Source organism: Papio anubis, chromosome 6, assembly GCF_008728515.1.
Source record: "Papio anubis isolate 15944 chromosome 6, Panubis1.0, whole genome shotgun sequence".
NCBI classification, from domain to species: Eukaryota; Metazoa; Chordata; class Mammalia; order Primates; family Cercopithecidae; genus Papio; species Papio anubis.
In genome coordinates this window covers 10,603,388-10,621,487 of record NC_044981.1, presented here as the reverse complement: position 1 = coordinate 10,621,487, position 18,100 = coordinate 10,603,388, and the positions used below count along the sequence as shown (strand labels likewise).

The 18,100-nt window shown below is 41.4% G+C and overlaps 1 protein-coding gene across 1 annotated transcript in view; it reads right to left on the bottom strand.

The window, feature by feature from the left end:
- LOC103883455 (beta-1,3-galactosyl-O-glycosyl-glycoprotein beta-1,6-N-acetylglucosaminyltransferase 6-like) overlaps positions 1-12,700 on the bottom strand; it is a 28,745-nt gene extending 16,045 nt beyond the window's left edge. Inside the window, 6 exon segments of the mRNA XM_031666906.1 lie at positions 11,374-11,786; positions 11,788-11,853; positions 11,855-11,909; positions 11,912-12,136; positions 12,139-12,253; positions 12,376-12,700. Coding sequence (XP_031522766.1) covers positions 11,374-11,786; positions 11,788-11,853; positions 11,855-11,909; positions 11,912-12,136; positions 12,139-12,253; positions 12,376-12,414 — 913 coding nt within the window. The 5' untranslated portion in view covers positions 12,415-12,700.
- Between the last annotated feature and the right edge of the window lie 5,400 nt (positions 12,701-18,100).

Genomic DNA, 18,100 nt, shown 5'->3' with positions numbered 1-18,100 from the left:
CACAGCGTGTTGGTGCACACTTGCAGTCTTAGCTATTCAGGAAGCTGAGGTGGGAGGATTGCTTGAGCTCAGGAGTTAGAGGTTGCAGTGAGCTGTGATTGTACTACTGTATTGGGTGACACTCTGGGTGACAGAACGAGACCCTCTCTCAAAAAAAAAGAAAAAGAAATATTTTGACCTTGAATGGAGGGATTTTTCTCTGTTGTTACAAGAAGAAAGAATGTATACAAATTCAGACAGCTGAGGGAGTTTCCATCTGTATTCTCTGTTTTGTGTTGCTATAACACAATACTACAGATGGTAATTGATAAACAACAGAGGTTTATTAAGCTCACAGTTCTGGAAGCTGGGAAGTCAGAGATCAAGGGGTTGCATTTGCTGAGGAACTTTATGCTGCACCATCCCATGGTGGAGCACAGAAAGGCAAGAGAGGGTGGAACTCACTTTTATAACCAACCCACTCTCAAGATAACTAACCCACGTCCATGATAATGACATTAATCCACTCATGATGGCAGAGCCCTCCTGACCTAATCACCTTTTATTAGGCCCCACCTCCCAACACTATTGCATTGGAGATTAGGTTTCTAGCACATGAACTTTGGGGAACACAATATAATCATAGCACCTTCTGTTTGTCTGTATTTGCTCTGTGAATTGGGAGGCAAGACCATTTGTAGAAAGTGAGATTGGTAGGGGAGGCTGGAAGTTTGAGAAGAGTGGAGAAAGTCTGAAGTAGTTGTTGCTGGTAGTGAAAATGTGTGATGATCAGATCGTCATAGCAAGAGCCTGGCTGGAATTGAGGGCCCAGTTGAAGCGGTAGGTTGAGAACATACAGAGATAACATTCTGCTTGGTTGTGCAATTTCTGTGCTAATACTCAGCCGTCTAAACATAGAGATGATGGATATCTGAATTCGTTAGACTGTAGATTTCCAGATGGGTACAACCCAAAAGACAAAGGGGCAAAAACAATGTTTGCAAAAAGACAGATTGACAGTAAGTATTATGAATGGCAAAGAAAAAGAAGCTAGGAAGAGATGAATGGAGAAGGGGAAGGTCAAGGGAGTAAAATGTGTGAAAAAGGAGAAGTGATGGTTAGTTATGCAACCTGCAAGGGGATGAAGGAAGTGGTTAGATTAAATCATATTGGGGCAATGGGCAGGTTTGGGGGATGTTTGTAAAAGTTTATTTTAACATGATAACGTCCTTCCACTAGAAAAGAAATGTCAGGTTGTTTTGGAAATGGAAAAATTGTCTATGTCATCATGAGATGGGGCCAGAAGTACTTGCTTCATATCAAATAGTTTGGTTTGAATCTTCGTTTCACTACGTGTTGGCTGTGTGACAATGTCTGCTTCTATAAAAGGAAAAATAATCACAGGGCCTGTATCTCTGGGAATGTCAGGGGGATTAACTGAGACAGTCTTTAGAAAGCACTTAGCACAGTGCCTGGCACATACTAAGAAGTCAATAAATGTTAATTATTGATGTTGCTGATGTATTACAGGTTGAATCTGTAATGCTTGGCACCAGAAGTGTTTCATATTTTGGATTTTTTCAGATGTTGGAATATTTGCGTGATGCTTACCAGTTGAGCATCCCAAATCCAAAATCTGAAGTCCTAAATGTGCCAGCGAGTATTTCCTTTGAACATCATGTTAGTGCTCAAGAAATTTCAGGTTTTGGAGCATTTTGGATTTCAGAATTTTGGATTTGGGGTGCTCAACCTATACATGGAACCAAATCATTATCTCAAGTTTATTTGTGTGTGTGTGAGATGAGGACTCACTCTATCACCCAGGCTGGGGTGCAGTGGCAGAATCTCAGCTCACCGCAACCTCCGCCTCCCAGGCTGAAGCCATCCCTGCCTTCTCAGCCTCCTGAGTAGCTGGAACTACAGGCACACACATCCATGCCCAGCTAATCAAGTCCTTTAATCTAACAACAATTGTGAGCCTCAAAAGTGACTCTTTTGTACATATCCAGCTGATCCTGAGTAACTCTGATTTCTCTTGGAATATAAACATAAATTCTATGGAAGTCACATGGATCTCGTAGTTAATAGTTACTACAAACATGGCCCCAAAGCCTTGTGACCAGCGCTGCTATAGTCTGTGAAATATTGGATTGTAAATTTTTTCTTATAAACAAGATTGCTAGCACAAAACTGAATTTAATATTTTAAACATTTAAATATAATTTAATATACTAATAAAAAGAACTGGAAAAGATACTACTTATTCATATTGTTATTCAAATGTTTACTGTTGCCTGTAAGGGAGTACTACATACAGTACTCAATAGGGAACATTTAATTCAACCATGTATAAGGAATTAAGGGCACTGAATATGACTGACCCTTTTCTAAAAGGATTCCCAACCTGGATATGAAGAGAAATAGACATTAGATAAACTGTCAGAAATCCAGTCACAGAGGAGAAATAAAAGTGATAAGGGAGTAGAAGGGAAGAAGGATTAATTCTGCCTGGGACAGTCAGGTAAATGAATCTCTGTCTTTAGATCTGTTTATTTTAAGCCTACTCAAATATCTCAGTGGCTTCTTCCTGGCCAGGGCAGTGTGGCATGAATGGAGAGGAAGGATCTGATCCAAGAAATGCTCCCGGTTTAGAAACTAAAAGGAATGTGGGAGTCATTGAAAAGGGAAGAACGCAGGATGTTTCAGGAGATTCTGCCTTGAATGAAGACAGATGAATAGAGGAGGGTGAGAAGGTTGAGAGTGTGCGTGAGTTCTGTTCAGGCAGCAGAAAGAAATGCCTCTGGATTGGGTGTGGTGGCTCATTCCTGTAATCCCAACACTTTGGGAGGCTGAAGGAAGGTGGATCACTTGAGGTCCAGAGTTCAAGACCAGCCTGGGCAACATAGTGAGACCCCATCTTCACAAAAGTAAAAAAATTAGCCAAGCATGGTGGTGTGTGCACCTGTAGCCCCAGCTAGTTGAGAGGCTGAAGTGGGAGGATCAGTTGAGTTGGGAAGGTTGAGGCTGCAATGTGCTGCGATCCTGCCACTGCACTCCAGTCGGGGTGACAGAATGAGACCCTGCCTCAAAAAAACAAAACAAAACAAAACAGAGAGAAAAGAGTGCATCTGCTGAAGCCAGTTATTAATTGTAGTCACCTAAAATTGAGACAGACATTATATGCATTCTGATCCCACACAGCATGAAGCTCTCAGCACAGTCGTCTTCCCTCCTAGCCAATTAAACCGTAATTCAATCAAGGTTTTACATCTAATTTCCAGTCTATGGAATATATATGGGATAGAGAAACCAGTTAAAACAAGAAGGCAGTCAGCCACATCTGAAATGTGGGATGTTCTACAAGGCAAAAGATCTATTCTAGAAGAAAGGAAAGAAAGATTGAAGAGACATTATGAACATATTCAGTGAGTGATCCTTATTTCAATAAACCAACTGTATAACATTTTTTAGACAACTCGAGAAATCAGAATTTAAATTGGTTATTCAATTACAGATGGTTCCTGACTTACAATGGTTTGACTTATGATTTTTAGATTTTAGGATGGTGCAAAAGCAATCCACATTCAGTGGAAACCATACTTTGAGTGGCCATGCAACTATTCTATTTTTTACCTCCAGTACAGTATTCAATAGATTACATGACATACTCAACATTTTATTATAAAATAGACTTTGTGTTAGATGATTTTGTAAGTGTTCTGAATATGCTTAAGGTGAGCTAGTTATGATATATTCGGCAGGTTAGGTGTATTAAATGCAGTTTTGACTTAAAATATTTTCAACTTACAATGGGTTTATCAAGATGCAACCCAATTGTAAGTTGAGGGGCATCTATATATTAAAGAGCTATTGTTAATTTTGTTATAGGTGTTATCAGCATTATGTTGGGTGATAAATGTCTATTTTTTTCTTTTGAGATGCACACTAAAATATTTAGGGGTGAAATGACATAGTGGCTTGGATTTGCTTTAAAATATTGCAGTTAAAAAATGTGGAGAACCATAAACAAAACAAGTATGGCATTATATGGATGACTGTGAAAGTTGATTGATAGGCTTATGGAGGTTTGTTGTACTATATTTTTGAAATATGTTTGGAAGTTTTATATTAAAATATTAAAAATAAATTGCATCAGAAAAAAAATATATATTGGGAAATGAGGAGAGAAGATGGGGCTAGTGATGGAAACAAAGATTTGAAAAGCTGTCCCAAGGCAAAGTACTTGGTGTGCATGATATACCGGTATTGTTTAATGTGGACAGCTGCAGCTTTATAGACCCCATCAGGGTGACACTGAAGGACAGTGGAGAAAGAAAATTCTCAAGCCAGGCACGGTGGCTCAAGCCTGTAATCCCAGCACCCTGGAAAGCTGAGGCAGGCAGATCACTTGAAGCCAGGAGTTCGAGACCAGCCTGGCCAACATGGCAAAACCCAGTCTCTACTAAAAATACAAAAATTAACTGGGCGTGGTGGCACATGCTTGTGATCTCAGCTACTAAGGAGGCAGAGACACAAGAATCGCTGGAACCTGGGAGGCAGAGGTTGCACTGAGCCAAGAACACAACACTAGGCTCCAGCCAAGGTCACAGAGCGAGACTCCATCTCAAAAAAAAAAAAAGAAAAAGAAAAAAAAAGAAAATTCTCTAGTAGTTAGATCTTTGAGTAGTTCATTGCTAGTCTGTCTACTTTGGAGAGACAGTTGGCCAGACACATGGTTCTATACTCATTACATGAGCAGTTGCATAGTTGGTCTCAATGTTTAGACTTGGAAAAAACAGGATTGAAAGATTGGTGAACAGGAGACCTGGGGAAGAATAAGCACAAACGATGAAGATATTTGTGTCCCATGTGAATTCTCACCAGACAGCACACACTACAGAGAAAGAAGAGAAAGCTTTTGATTATCAGGTGAAACAAATGACACACTCTGTGTATATCAGCCAGCCACTTTCTCCAGAAAACCCAGTGCTTCCTCAATGGGCCCATGAACAAAGTGGCTATGGTGGCAGAGATGGAAGCTATGTATGAGCTTGATAGTATGGACTTTCCATTACCAAGGCTGACCTGGCCAATGCTACTGAGTGCCTAATCTGCTAACAGCAGAGACCAACACTGAGCACTGAAATGGCAGTTTTCTAAGGGGATCAGTCAGCTATCAGGTGGCAGGTTCATTATGCTGGCCCTCATTCATCATCGAAGGAATGGAGATTTGTTTTCATTAGCATAGACACACATTCTAAATGTGGATGTGACTTCCCTACCCACAGTCGTCCTGCTAGCACCGCTATCCATGGACTAACAGAATAACTTGTTTTTTTGTTTTCTTTTCATGAGACAGAGTCTTGCTCTGTCACCCAGGATGGAGTGCAGTGGTGAGATCTCAGTTCACTGCAACCTTCACCTCCTGGGTTCAAGAGATTCTCCTGCCTCAGTCTCCTGAGTAGCTGGGATTACAGGCTCCCACCACCATGCCTGGCTAATTTTCGTATTTTTAGTAGAGACAGGGTTTCACCATGTTGACCAGGCTAGGCTGGTCTCGAACTCCTGACCTCAGGTGATCCACCTGCCTCAGCCTCCCAAAGTGCTGGGATTACAGGCTTGAGCCATCATGCTCGGCCTCAGAAAATGACTTATTTGTGATCAAGTCACTCTGTACAATGTTAAGAAAACTCATTCTGATCCTTCTTATCAAGGAACTCATTTGATACAAAGAAAGCATGTCAGTTGGCTCATGTCCATAGAATTAACAATTCTCAACACATATCTCATCAACTGGAAGTGTCTGGCCTTGTTGAAATCTGTAATCGCTTACTGAAGGCTCAGTTCTAGAACCAGCTGGGAGACAACTCCCTGAAAGAATAGATCTTTCTCTTTCCAAAGTAGACTACCAAATGTATGACTTGAAGTACTGCTTATTGGAGGATTTTCCTTCACCACTGTCCTTGGGTGCCATATATACTTTGTCTAAGGATACAGTACGTGTTTTGAACCAGAGGCCACTCCTATGGTGCTATCTTCTCTATAACTAGAACACAAGGGTCTGGGAATGAAGGACTGAAAGTAGGAGTGGCTCATAAAAACCCATGCACAGAATTTTGCTTCCTATTCTTACACCTTTGGGCTCTGCTGATCTGAAGATCTTAGTTTCCAAGGAGGGAAGTGTGGTCACCAGGAGGCACAACAGTGGAGCCATCGAATGCAAAGATGATGTTGCCACTTGGCCATTCTGAACTGCTCACACCACTTAACCAACAGGGAGAAGAAATAAGTTTCACTCGACTGGCTGGAGTGATTGATCCAAATCTTCAAGAGGAAAATGCATACTCAGCGGAGGCAAAGGGGCTATGGAATTCTCTGGTAGGAGGATCTCTTAGTACTTCCATGCTTAATAGTAAAGAGGTTTTTTGGGTTTTTTTTTTTTTTTGAGATGGAGTCTAGCTCTGTCACCCAGGCTGGAGTGCGGTGGTGCAATCTTGGCTCACTGTAACCTCCGCCTCCCAGGTTCACGCGATTCTCCTGCCTCAGCCTCCTGAGTTTACAGGCGTGCTACCATGCACGGCTAATTTTTGTATTTTTAGTAGAGACAAAGTTTCACCATGTTGATCAGGCTGGTCTCGAACTCCTGACCTCCTGATTCGCCTGCCTCAGCCTCCCAAAGTGCTGGGATTACAGGTGTGAGCCACCATGCCTGGCCAATAGTAAAGGTTAATGGAAAACTACAGCAACCAAAAAGAGGCAAGACTCTCGCAGACTCATACACTTCAGCAAAGATGATTTAGGTCACCCCACCAGGTAAAGAAACTTGACCAGCTGAGGTCTGGCTGAGGCAAGGGAAATCTGGAATGGGAAGTAGAAGAAGAAAGTCATAGATATGATTTTATAATTGATCTTGTGACCAATTATAAAAGTGAAGACTATAGTAGCTTTGCATATTTTCATTTTGCTTGTATATATTTATATATGCTAACCATTTCTAATTTTCCTTCTTCCCATTGTTATTTTATATACTGGTTGTGGGAGGTTAACTCTATCATTTATTCTTTAGGTAACAGAATATTCTGTTGGACTGTGACTGCATTGGAGGAGTAATTAATTCATATAGCCAGCGATGGATATGATGACTTTCTAGACTGAGTGTCTCCTAGTTTTAGAGAAAGTATGAGAACTTCCCCACTTGCACAAAGAGTAGACATGTGGTGGAAAGAGAGTTGTTTTGTTGTTATATGGAAGTCCAAATTCCTGTAGGATACAAATGGAAACAATAGCCAAAGGGGTGGACTGTGCCAGTTACTAGCTTGTTGCCTTTCAGCTGTAAATGTATCCTTCTTTGTGATCATGGATCTGGATCCTCTAAATTGTAAATATTTCTTCTTTGCCAGCTCACAATTGTTGTTAGAAAGGCAGGAGAAGGGCCAGGTGTGGTGGTCATGCCTGTAATCCCAGCACTTTGGGAGGCTGAGGTGGGTGGATCACCTGAGATCAGCAGTTTGAGACCAGCCTGGCCAACATGGCGAAACCCTGTCTCTACTAAAATTAGCTGAGCATGGTGGTGGGCTCCTGTATCCCAGCTACTCGAGGCTGAGGAAGAAGAATTGCTTGAACCCAGGAGGTGGGGGTTGCAGTGAGTCTAGATTGCGCTACTGCACTCTCCAGCCTGAGTGACAGAGTGAGACTCTGTTTCAAAATAACAACCACCACCACCCAGGAGAAGGACACTGCAAGAGGAAGAGAAACAAAGTTCAAGTAGGCTTAACTTCCCTTCAGTTAAGCATTGACAGAGCCAATAAACAGATTACAAAAAGTTATAATACCTAAAACATACTAAATAAGGCATATTAATTTATATGAATATATGTAGAATTATATACCTTGAAACCAAGAATACACATTTTTTTCAAGTGTCCATAAAACATTTGCTAAAACTGATCATAGATGCAGCCACCGAGCAACAACTTTCCCGAAGTAGAAATAATACAGATAACATTATGTGATCAAATAGAATAAAAGAGAAAAATGAAATACTAATTTAAATACACACACACCCCCCAGAAATTTTTTAAATGCCATCTGACACTTTAAGAAAATCTTTTTTTTTTTTTGGCTGGGTTCAGTGAGTCATGCCTGTAATCTCAGCACTTTGGGAGGCTGAGGCAGGCAGATCACCTGAGGTCAGGAGTTTGAGACCAGGCTGGTCAACACGGTGAAACCCCATCTCTATCAAAAATACAAAAATTAGCTGGGCGTGGTGGCAGGCGCCTTTAATCCCAGCTACTCGGGAGGCTGAGGCAGGAAATCGCTTGAACCTGGGAGGTGGAGTTTGCAGTGAGCTGATATCACACCATTGTACTCCAGCCTGGGTGATAGAGCAAGACTCCATCTCAAAAAAACCAAAAACCGAAAACCAAAACAAAAAAAACCAACTTTTTTTCTCACACAACTCCTTGGTCAAAGAGGAAGCTGAAATTAAAATTGTATGATATCTAGAAAATAGTGATGAAAAGCCTACTTAGAACTTATGAGAATCTCATACCTAATGCAGTGACCAGAAGAAAATTGTAGCTTTAAATAATTAATAAGAATAAAAGAAAAAGAAATAAACATCTACCACCAAATGTTAGAAAAAGAATACCAAAGTTCATAAAAGCAAAATGAAGAATTAATAATAACCAGAAATTAATACTTTGCAAAGAAAAAAATGGCAGAACCAATAAGTGAAATCCAAGTGCTGGGTCTTTGAATCAAAACAAACAGCAAGAAACTGTTAGCTGAGCTAATTTTTTAAAGAAAAAGAGAAAAATCACAGTTACACAAAGTAGGAATTGATAAGTAGGAAATTAATGGTAGACATATAAAGAATTTAAAAGATTTATAAGAGATGCATATGTTCAACTCTGCAAATGAATTTGAAAATCTAGATGAAATGAATAATTTTCCAGGGCAATATAATTCATCAAAAACCAACTCTAGAAGGGCTGAAAACTCGAAAGAGACAATTGCTTTGGAAAAAGTAGGGAAAGATGCTAAAGGCTCCCTTCCCATTCCCAACAAACAAGTATGCACTCACCAAACACACATCTAGAAAGTTTCTTATTACAGTTAAGTATAAGAGAATTACCATTATCAGTACTATTATTCTGAAAGTAGTTGTTAACAAATTAGATAAACAAATGAACCTTGCCTTTGGAAGTTAGGTTAATTTGTCATTTATTTGCACATTATATAATTGAATACATGGGAAATTCAAGAGAATCAACTAGAAAACTGCTAAAAAGGATAAGACAGGACAGGCTCACACCTATAATCCCAGCAGTCTGGGAGACCAAGGTGGGCAGATCACCTGAGGTCAGGAGTTCGAGATCAGCCTGACCAACATGGTGAAATCTCGTCTCTACTAAAAATACAAAAATTACCTGGGTGTGGTGGCGGGTGCCTGTAATCACAACTACTCGGGAGGCTGAGGCAAGAGAATCACTTGAACCTGGGAGGTGGAGGTTGCAGTGAGCCGAGATCGTGCCATTGCACTCCAGCCTGGTCGACAGAGCGAGACTCCGTCTCAAAAGAAGAAAAAAAAAAGGATAAGAGAATTTAGCAATATGGCTGAATTTAAAAATAGTATACAAAAATCAATAAGCTATAAGTAAAATAATCAGAAGAACATAACAGAAATTACTGTCCTATTTATAATAACTTCAAAAAAGAAACAGCTATTAAGGTTTTAAATTCTTCTTACTATAGAAAATTTTAAACACACAAAAATTGTAGATCAATAATTAACTCTGACATACCCATCATCCAGTATCAATAATTATAAACTAATCATGATTCACTTCCCCATCTACCCTCAGATTATTTTGAAGCACATGTGTGAGTTCATATTATTTAATTCTTAAATATTTCAAGATTGATAATAAAGATAGATATAAAAGATAGATAATGTAGATTCTATGGAATATAAAATTCAACATCGGCCGGGCGCGGTGGCTCAAGCCTGTAATCCCAGCACTTTGGGAGGCCGAGACGGGCGGATCACGAGGTCGGGAGATCGAGACCATCCTGGCTAACACGGTGAAACCCCGTCTCTACTAAAAAAAAGACAAAAAACTAGCCGGGCGAGGTGGCGGGCGCCTGTAGCCCCAGCTACTCGGGAGGCTGAGGCAGGAGAATGGCGTGAACCCGGGAGGCGGAGCTTGCAGTGAGCCGAGATCTGGCCACTGCACTCCAGCCTGGGCAACAGAGCGAGACTCCGTCTCAAAAAAAATAAAAAATAAAAAAATAAAATAAAATTCAACATCATAACAAGGAAGAGAGTTCCCAGGTAAGATAAATGCTGACAACAGGCCCATAGAGACAATGTCCAGATTGGGAGGGCACAAGAAGCCAGATTGGGAGGGCATAAGAAGTTGAACATCGCTGGGTGCAGTGGCTCACACCTATAATCCCAGCCCTTCGTGAGGCTGAAGCGGGTGGATGACTTGAGCCCAGGAGTTTGAGCTCAGCCTGCATGATATAGCGAAACCCTATCTCTACTAAAAGTACAAAAATCAGCCAGCCATGGTAGCACATGTCTGTAGTCCCAGTTACTCAGGAGGCTGAGGCACGAGAATGGCTTGAACCTGGGAGACAGAGGTTGCAGTGAGCGGAGATCACACCACTGCACTCCAGCCTGGGTGACAAAATGAGACTCTGTCTCAAAAAACAACAACAAAAAGAAGAGTTGAATATTAAAAGAGATAACTGAAGGGAAGTTTGTGGGTAGAGGATATAAACATTCTTAATCACTATAACAGGATATTGCTACCTAATGTTAAAATTAATGTGTCAAGAAAGGGCAGTGTAAGCATGTTCTTTACATAGTAGTCACTGATAGGAGGAACAGCTAAAATCCGATAGTTTTTTTTGTGAATTGTGACTGCACATGGGGAGAAGCAGGGCATAAGGCTATAAATCTTTGTTATAAGAAGGCTTTTAATAATATGATTTTAAAATCATAATTATACATCACTTTGACTGAAAAATAAAAATTGGTTGGGTGCGGTGGCTCATGCCTGTCATGCCAGCACTTTAGGAGGCCGAGGTGGGTGGATCGCTTGAGCCCAGGAGTTTGAGACCAGCCTGGCCAAAGTGGTGAAACCCCATCTCTACTAAAATTGCAAAAATTAGCCTGGTGTGATGGCACATGCTTGTAATGCCAGCTACTTGGAAGGCTGAGGCAGGAGAATCACTTGAACCCAGGAGGTGGAGGTTGCAGTGAGCTGGGATCATTCCACTGCATCCCAGCCTGGGTAATGGAGGGAGACTGTATCTCAAAAAAAAAAAAAAAAAAAAAAAAAAAAAAATTAACAAAAAAGAAATGAGAAAGGAAACCACACTCACCTGGAATATTGTTGAGTGTAATCCAGAAACGTTCATCTGGACTGTAGGTAACTTGAGACCACTGGAGTAACTCAAAGGCTATTTTATCATAAGGAGCAAAATGGACAAATTCTCTTGTAAGGGCAACATAAGTTGAGCCAAAGGGGATTTTGAGTTGATGTGGAGGTGGGCTCTTCTTTTTACACTTCTTTAGGACAGAAGCATGTGCTCTGGTTTTGTACTCTCTATGGGTATATTTGATCCTTTCAGTAGAATTCAGAACAGACACTAAATTAGGTGTAATATTTGTCCAATTCATTGTTTTCAAATACTGAACTATCTCCCTGTTGGTTTTTAGGGGGAAATCGCGATCACCAGTGTTAATGACATATCTCCACTGAACAGCTGATGCTATAAGATCTCTCATGCAGGCCTGGATTTGCCCCATAAATAATATACTCAGACTGTGAGGATATAAATGCATTTGAGAAGCACTCCAACGTGAATACAGTAGAGTTTTTGAGGCATGTAAATAGCTTGGAAAAGCTGTTCAAAATATCAAAATCTTGACTGATGGTCATTACATATGCCAAAGGGAATGCAGCTTCTTCCGTGGACAAAGGAGTTGTGATATAGTGGTTCTCTAGCACATAGTAAGGGCAAGAATCTATTCCAAACATTGTGGATAAAGCACTTGGCAACACTTGCACCGTCTTCCCATTTAGGGCTGCGTCACAGATGTGCAGTCGGGAAAGGGCTTGATATTCACCACCTCCATCATCATTTGACCACGGTCTGGTTGACTTACATGCCCACTGTGTAATACTGTGACTATGATTATAATTTGAAGAGTAATGATACAAAGATAACTGCTCCAAAACTTCAGTTTAGTTTTTGACACCTTGGGGTAGAAGGGTGGAGAGAAAGAATTCTTCTTTAAGAGTTAAAGCAATAAATCAATTTCTAAAACATTTTGCTTCTCTACAAGTCTCTACATTTGGCCACTTTATCAGTTTCACTCACTTTTCCAGATCCCATTTGCTTATTTTGATGCCTGGCCATTCCTCAGTTGAGTGTCAGTTCTGTGATGTTTCTTCCTTCTTGCTCTGTGAATGTTCTGATCTTTTAGTTAATGCATCCTCATCCAGGCTGGGCTACCAAGACTGCTCAGTGTGACTCACCCTCCTTTCTGTCTTATGTGGCTGTAACTGAGGAGATGGGTAAAGGGTTAGTTCCCATTTCCTGTTTCTATTGTTGAATCATCTAATTTGTCATAATTGTGTAAAGTTACATACCTCTCTGTATCCACCCCTCCTTTTGTGGCTAACTTCCCCCTGAGTATGCATATCTGGAATATTCAAGTAATTTCCCATCTTGCTTATCATTCCTAACCTTTTAAGCAGACGGATCCTTCCAGATTTCTGTCCGTTCAAGTAAGAGTACCGCATTAAGGCGTAGCCAGGTCTTAAGAGTTTTTATCCAAAGTGCTCAGCATAGTGCCTGGCACATTTGGGTACTCAACTGATGCTTCCAATGAATAATTGAATGAGTGACTCATTTCCCTCATTCATTTAGTTTTTGAAGGGTCCCGCGACATTGGATGGCAAAATCTCCCCACAACTGGCTGTGGATTTTAGAGGAGACAGTTTCCATATAAACTGCTGTAGATCGTGGAGGATTAGGGACTAAGTTTTAACATGACCCATTACTCATATATATTAATAATTTTGATTATTCATACAATTTCAAACTATTGCTTTTACAGGTAGACTCATGTATCCTCATGTGAATTTTCCAGATAACTAGAGTGCATTTCTTTATGGGCCAACTCTCTCTCTCTCCTTTTTTTTGAAATGGAGTCTTACTCTGTTGCCCAGACTGGAGTGCAGTGGTGTGATCTTGGCTCACTGCAACATCTGCCTCCTGGGTTCAAGCAATTCTCCTGTCTCATCCTCTTGAGTAGCTGGGATTACAGGTTCACACCACCATGCCCAGCTAATTTTTGTATTTTTAGTGGAGATGGGGTTTCATCATATTAGTCAGGCTGGTCTCAAACTCCTGACCTCAGGTGATCCACCTGCCTCAGCCTCCCAAAGTGCTGGGATTATATGTAATCCATGGTAGCTGAGCTACCATGCCCAGCCAGCCCAACTCTCTTTTAATTGTTATTAGTTTTTCTAAAAGTTAATATGTTTTCTCTGCCTTCTTTAATAAGCTATATGAAAATAAGTGCTTCTTGATGACTCCCCAAATCACATAATAAATATTATTATTATTTTGAGACAGGGTCTCACTCTGTCACCCAGGCTGGGATACAGTGTTGTGATCACAGCTCACTGCAACCTCAACCTTCTGGGCTCAAGGAAGCCTCCTGCCTCAGCCTTCTGAGTAGCTGGGACGATGGGCATATACCACCTTGTCCAGCTAATTTTTTGTTTTTTTCTTGTTAGAGACAGGGTATTGCCATGTTTCCCAGGCTGTCTCAAACTCCTGAGCTCAAGAAATCCTCCTACCACAGCCTCCCAAAATGCTGGGATTACAGGTGTGAGCTGTGGTGCCAGGCCTACTATTTTCTAATTATTATAAATTCTATCCTTTAATGCCCTCTAGATATCCTTTGCATTTGTAGCCCCTTTTATCTCTTTTTTCTCCCTCCTACTTTTTCTATGATATTGATGATGACAATGAAGCAAAACAACAAATTCATTGAGTTATTTCTAGGAGCCAGCCACTGTACTAAATTTCATGTCAAACTGTAACCCCCAGTGTTGGAGGAGGGGCCTGGTGGGAGGTGATTGGATCATGGGGACGGAGTTCCCATGAACAGGTCAGCACCATCCCCTTGGTGCTGCTTTTGTGATAGTGAGTGAGTGAATTATTGTGACTTCTGGTTGTTTAAAAGTATGTGGCACCTCTCTGCCTCTCTCCCTCTTCCTCCTACTCTGGCCACATGAAATGCCTCACTTCCCCTTTGCCTTCCGCCAAGATTGGAAGCTTCCTGAGGCCTCCCCAGAAGCAGAAGCCACTATACTTTCTGTATAGCCTGCAGAACCATAAGCCAATTAAACCTCTTTTCTTTATACATTACCCAGTCTCAGGTATTTCTTTGTAGCAATGCAAGAATGGACTAATACAGAAAATTGGTACTGAGAAGTGGGGCATTGCTATGAAGATACTGAAAATATGGAAGCGGCCTTGGAAATTGGGTAATGAGTAGAGGTTGGAAGAGTGTGGAAGGCTCAGAAGAAGGTAGGAAGATGATGGAAAGTTTGGAACTTCCTAGAGACTTGTGACCAAAATGGTGATAGTGATATGGACAGAGATGGCCAGACTGATGAGGTCTCAGATGGAAATCAGGGTCTTATTAGGAACTGGAGCAAAGATCTCTTTTGTTACACCTTGGGAAAGAATGTGGCTGCATTGTACCCCTGCCTTAGGAAATCTGTGGAACTTTGAACTTGAGAGTGATGATTTAGGGTATCTGGCAGAAGAAATTGCTAAGCAGCAAAGAGTTCAAGTTGTGGCCTGGCTGCTTGTAACAACCTATGCTTATATGTGTAAACAAATAAATGACCTGAAACTAGAACTTATATTCAATAAGGAAGCAGAGTGTAAAAGTTTGGAAAATTTGCAGGCTAGTGATGTTGTAGAAAAGATAAGCCCATTTTCAGGGGAGGAATTCAAGCAGGCTGCAAAAGTTTGCATAATAAAAAGGAGCCAAGTACTAATATCCAAGACAATGAGGAAAAGGCCTCAAAGGTATTTCAGAGACCTTTGCCGCAGCCCGTCTCATCACAGGCTCAGAGGCCTAGGAGGACTGAATGGTTTTATGGGCCAGGCCCAGGGCCTCACTCCCCTGTGCAGTCTTGGGACACTGCTCCCTGCATCCCAGCTGCTCCAACTCCAGCCTTGGCTCAAAGGAACCAAGATACAGCTCAGGCCATTGCTTCAGAGAGAGAAAACTGTAAGTCTTAGCAGCTTCCATGTGATGTTAAGACTGTGGTTGTCCAGAGTACAAGAGATGAGGCTTGGAAGCCTCTGCCTAGATTTCAGAGGATGTATGGAAAAGCCCGGATGTTCAAGCAGAAGCCTGCTGCAGGGGTGAAGCCCTCATGGAGAACCTCTAATAGGGGAATGCAGAAGAGAAATGTGGGGTTGGAGCCCCCACACAAAGTCCCCACTGAAGCACTGACTAGTGAAGCTATGAGAAGAGGGCCACCATCCTTCAGACTCCAGAATAGTAGATCTACCAGGAGCTTGCACCCTACACCTGAAAAATCTGCAGGCACTCAATGCCAGCCCATGAGAGCAGTTGCAGGGCCCAAACCCTTTTAAGTCATAGAGGCAGAGCTGACCAAGGCTTTGGGAGCCCACACCTTGTACCAGTGTGCCCTGGATGTGAGACATGGAATCAAGGGAGGTTATTCTGGAGCCTTAAGATTTAATGACTGCCCTGCTGGGTTTCAGACTTTGTGGGGCCTATAGCCCCTTTCTTTTGGTTGATTTCTCCCTTTTGGAACAGGGGTATTTACCCAATGCCATTGTAATCTGGGAAGTAACTAATTTGTTTTTTATTTTACAGGCTTATAGGTGGAAGGGACTTGCCTTGTCTCAGATGAGACTTTGGACTTCGAACTTTTGAGTTAATACTGGCATGAGTTAAGACTTTGAGGTAACTGTTGAGAAGGAATAATTGTATTTTGCAATGTGAGGACATGAAATTTGGGGGGCCAGAGGTAGAATGATATGGTTTGGATTTGTGTCCCCACCAAACCTCATGTTGAATTGTAATGCCCAGTGTTGGAAGTGGGGGCCTGGTGGGAGGTGATTGGATCATGGGGGCAGAGTTGTCATGAATTATTTACACCATCCCTTTGGTGCTGCTTTAATGATAGTGAGTGAGTTATCGTGAGATCTGGTTGTTTAAAAGTGTGTGGCACCTCCCTGCTCTCTCTCTTCCTCCTACTCTGGCCACATGAAGTGCCTCACTCCCTCTTTGCCTTCCACCATGATAGGAAGCTTCCCGAGGCCTCCCCAGAAACAGAAGCCACTATGCTTCCCATACAGCTTGCAGAAGCAGGAGTCAATTAAACCTCTTTTCTTTATAAATTACCCAGTCTCAAGTATTTCTTTATAGCAGTGTGAGAATGGACCAGTACACCTATATTACAAAGTTTAATCCTCACAGCCCCTCTATGAGGTATTATCATCTTCCATTTTACGAGGAGATGAAGAGCTATGAGAGTAACTTTCATGTCCAAATCACACAACTACCAAGTGATAGCAGAAATCAAGCCAGAGTCTTTCTGATACCACAGGACATCTCTCAGGAACAAATGAATATTTGAGTAATCTGGCTGCTCACAAGGCACTTTGTTGGTTGTGGCTACTTGTCTTTCCCACCACAACTGGCTATGGATAACCACTGCATGGCAGGTCACCAGCATGCTCTCTCTTGGGTGTGTATCCTTGGCAGAACCCAGCAGCCTCTATACTGTCCAAGTTCTCTGACATGGGATGTCAGAACCTGGCTCAAACTCTCCCACAACTGACTACTGGGTAGTCTTCTGGGCAGGCTGCAAGCCCCTCTCTGTATAATTAGGGCAGAACTGATCAAGTCCAGTTTCCTTCCATTGTGTTCCCTGGAGCCAGGGGAACCTCACATGACTTTGTCATACCAAACAGTTGCTGCTTCTCCCTCTCCATTTTGCCATCTCTCTGCCCTGCCAACTTTATCTAGCTCATCTTCCTTGCTCACCTACATGGAGTGCAGTACTGTCATTTCATTCCTTGGGTGAAGATCTAGCTAGAGTAGCAGATGCCAGTCTTCCCTTTCTGCACACTCTTTTTTTTCAAGTTATTCTCCTGATTCCTTAACTTGGCTGGAGGTCGTAGGTTGGGGGACAGGGCTAGCCTTCTCGTTAGGCTGATAGTTCACATTTAGGATGATGATCTTTCATCCTCTTCGGACTGAGACTTATACTGAGGAAGAAGAAATGTTTAGAGCAGGGATCAACAGACGACAGCCCCGGGCTGTAGATAAAGTTTTATTGGAACACAGCCACGTTCACAGTTTGTCTATGACCTAATGGCATTAGAACAATTACGACAGAAACTGCTGTAATTGCAGTTCTCTATGCAACAGAAACTGTGTGATCCACAAAGCCTAAAATATTTACTCTGTCCCTTTACAGAAAAAGTTTGCTTGTCTCTGGGTTAGAGAATTATGGTTGATTTAATAAGGTTGGTTTTGCTATCTCTCAGTAATCCCTAGTGGGGATGTCCAACTCCATTTATGTGGAACTTAACTTTTCTTTGACCTCAGTTCTATCTGTTGTCATTAATTTCAATATGCTATAACAATGGCTTAGACACATTTTCACACACACACAAACACACACACACTCATTTGAAGTTTGTCTCTTTGCTTGATAGTTTGTTCTTTGGTTCATAGATTGAAGTCACTTATTTCAATAATATTAATCAAAGTATTTATATCCAAGTTTCAGTATGAGTTTCACTGGGAGAGAGGAGGGGATGCATATGAACGATTTCACATTCCATTGCTGAAGAAACTTATAATTCATGAGATCTCTGAGTAACAAAGAACTAACCCTTGGCTTTGTGAGTAGTCTTCATTGTGTGGTTGTTTTCTATTTCATTAATTTTTGCTTTCTTTGTAATTTCTGCTCTTTTACTTTCTTGGGGTTTATTTATTTTTATTTACTTATATATTTTTTGAGATAGG